This window comes from Cicer arietinum, chromosome 5 (genome assembly GCF_000331145.2).
Source record: "Cicer arietinum cultivar CDC Frontier isolate Library 1 chromosome 5, Cicar.CDCFrontier_v2.0, whole genome shotgun sequence".
NCBI lineage: Eukaryota > Viridiplantae > Streptophyta > Magnoliopsida > Fabales > Fabaceae > Cicer > Cicer arietinum.
Genome location: NC_021164.2, coordinates 65,908,250 through 65,911,276, shown reverse-complemented (window position 1 = coordinate 65,911,276; position 3,027 = coordinate 65,908,250). Strand labels below are relative to the sequence as shown.

Here is a 3,027-nt window from a genome sequence, read left to right as displayed (position 1 = left end):
TATGATTTTCGTGTGGTTACAATTACCAATGACGATAATTCACTTTCACTTCCGCTCCATGTGAGGGTATCCACCACATAAATTGGATTCGATTAGAGACACTTTGACACATTTATACAATTAGAGACACTATTGTCTATCTCATTTTTTATCAATTCAAAAATTATAAACTTTAGTTTTTAGTTTATATTTAACAATACTGATCTTAAATCTAAATCATTCCATTTTGATTGAATAATTGCCCTTATCTGACTGCGAATGTATAGAAGCTCGACCACAAGGAAGCCAGATCTATCCACCACATGGTCAAATATACTTCTCATGGATAGAGAAAGTATTATTAAAGTTTTTACGAGACTTAATACATCTTTATAAAATTGATTTGAATTGAGAGATATGTCTTGTCTTTAACTTGTGAATTTATTTTGTCGCTTCATTTTGATTGAGTCTAATTTAACTATTACAAAATCAATTTATAGAAATGAGTTAGATTCGATATTTTAAAAATAAAATAAAATATTTAAGTTTATCTATTTAGACTACTCATCATATTATCAACACATTAAATTAAATAGTAGTCGAATAAAAAAGTGTATTAGAAAACTCGTCTGACGTTAAAAATGTTAAAAATATATAAAAGAAAGTAAATAAGAGAAGTATTTAAAAAACTGGAACAGAGGCGTAATTAATTATAAACATTTCATTGAAACTTTTTTTGGTCTTTCCTCATTTCTGATTTTTCATTGAACATATAATTATATCAACTCTTTTACTTGTGTCTGTCACCTTCATCATGATACTTAGTATTACTATACCATAACACAAAGTGGATTGTTGTAGACACAAGCTAAGGTTGTAGTTACAAAACAAAATGTTTAAAAAGTTCAATATACAACAAAAGTTGAATCAGTTTTGATTCTTGCCTTTTATTTGTCTATGTAAAGTAATAATATACTATTAGGCTTTTTGTTCCTAATTCAGCAGCGAGAACCCTTTCTGCAGTTTAGTGATCCAGCTGATGCAGTGATAGAAGCAACCAAAGAAGATGGTTTTGCTGCCAAACTAGATGCTCTTGCATAGCTTGAAGATGCACCTGTTCCTGATGCTCTAAAGAATGCACCATTTAACATCAAATCACCACTTGACCTCCAATTCCAATTCTTCCATTGGCTTTGTGGTGCAATCTCACGCTTTGTCACCTGAAATTAATCATTTTCATCCTTAATTACCATCAATATGTCACTTTTAATGCTACTTTTCATTGAGAGTAACACATTAAATGCGATAGGGTCTAACAAAATATTTATAAGTAAGATTTATATTCCTCCACCTTATAAGCCAATTTAATAAAGTTGAATTAGACCAGAGTGAAATTCTAAAATAGTATGCAATAATGAGTAAAAAAGGAAAATCTTATTTTTCTTTATTGATCTAACCTCTTTGAAGGTATTGTCATTAGAAGCAAGAAATCTATTGCCTTGGCTGTTAATGGTTGGAGCAGCACTCCCTCCTATGGCATACATTTGCCAATGTGTGTAGTCATTGTTCACCACATGGAAGTATCCATGCCTACATCTACAAAATGTAACAAACAGTTAAAAAAAAAGAGAGAAATTTAAGATACCCCTAATGATAAATTAAAGTATATAACATTATAATGTAATTGAAGAGATAACATTTCATTAAAATTTGATAGATAGATAGATAGATAGATACCTTGGCATTCTTTGAACTAGTCCTTCTCCAAAATGGTTAAAAGCAATGGTAACTTGCATATTTTTATCTCTAGTGAAACTATCACTATGACCCAAAAGCATAACCTTATTATGATGAGTCATAAAATTATTAGAAATAGTAATAGCTGTAGATCCATGAATAGCATCAATTAATCCATCACGACAATTAGAAAGAGAACAATGATCCACCCAAACATGACTCCCACCAAAAATTGACACACCATCACCATCAGAAAGTGTCCTAAAACCATAATGTGTAGTTGAATCTCTGACATAAGCATTCCCACCTCTTTTACAATCATGTATATTAATCCCATGAATGATAATATTTGTCACAAATTGTATAGTAATACAAGGTCCACCTGCAATGTGTACATTTGTTCCTCTACCATCAATAGTCTTGAAAGAATTCATCATTAACTCTTGCTTAAGCTTAATCACCATGTCACGCTTGAATATTATCCACAATGGTTCCTCTTGAATAACACCATATCTTAATGTTCCTGGCTTTGGTTTCACAGGGTGATCACCAGGGTCAGTTACTACATAGATTTTACCATCTCTGCCTCCAATTGCATGTTTACCAAATCCAATGGCACAATCTGCTAATCGCTTACGATTCTTTTCCCAATTTGGGTCGCATCTCCAACAATCATCAATTGGGTTGCCCGTTCCACAAGAAAGAAATGCTAAGTTTCTCCTTGAACCATTAATACTCCTTCAAAATAAAAATAAAACATTTTTTTTATACTCTTTACCATGGTGATGAAATTGTTGGGGAGTACGGGAAAAGCAATAGATCAAACAAAAAATTTAGACACTACATCTCTATTCAAAATATAAGGTTTTAAAAAGAGATATACTGTAAAAATCTCTCGTAGATCTGAAACATTTGACTTATTGTTGTTTTTGTACCATGTATTTCCTACATAAATGTGTAATATTAAAAAAAATATAGAGTTTAATTTTTTATACATTGAAAATATAAAATGTTTTATACCGTCAACAAATTACAAACAATAACAATAGTGTACAACTCTAGATAAAATAGGAGAAAAAATATGCATAGTTTCTTACTTTTGTACATCTTGGACTACTAATTCAGGATCTTGAAGTGGGGATGAGTGAATGAAGGAAGGTACAAGAAGTAGAAGTAGTAGTAGAAAGAGTAGCATGAATGAGAGTGGAAGTGCCATGACTATTTGAACTACCCTCTATGAGAAGAAAAAGGAGAGAGGAGGAGTAATAATGTAGGTAGAGTATGGTATGGTTATGAAGAAATGTAAGGACA

The 3,027-nt window shown here is 31.3% G+C and overlaps 1 protein-coding gene across 1 annotated transcript; it reads right to left on the bottom strand.

Annotated features, from left to right (window-relative positions):
* Positions 1-682: 682 nt before the first annotated feature.
* On the bottom strand, positions 683-3,027 carry LOC101500122 (probable pectate lyase 5). Its single transcript, XM_004502301.3, has 4 exons — positions 2,814-3,027; positions 1,717-2,454; positions 1,437-1,575; positions 683-1,199 (listed from the first exon to the last, which is right to left on the bottom strand). The coding sequence occupies exons 1-4, from the start codon at positions 2,930-2,932 to the stop codon at positions 978-980; spliced, it is 1,218 nt and encodes a 405-aa protein (XP_004502358.1). The 5' UTR covers positions 2,933-3,027; the 3' UTR covers positions 683-977.

Coding starts and splice junctions, on each gene's coding strand:
- LOC101500122 (XM_004502301.3), bottom strand. CDS start 2,932: ATGGCACTTCCACTCTCATTCATGCTACTCTTTCTACTACTACTTCTA. Junction 2,455..2,813: donor GTAGTCCAAGATGTACAAAA/GTAAGAAACTAT, acceptor TTTATTTTGAAG/GAGTATTAATGGTTCAAGGA. Junction 1,200..1,436: donor ATGACAATACCTTCAAAGAG/GTTAGATCAATA, acceptor GATTAATTTCAG/GTGACAAAGCGTGAGATTGC.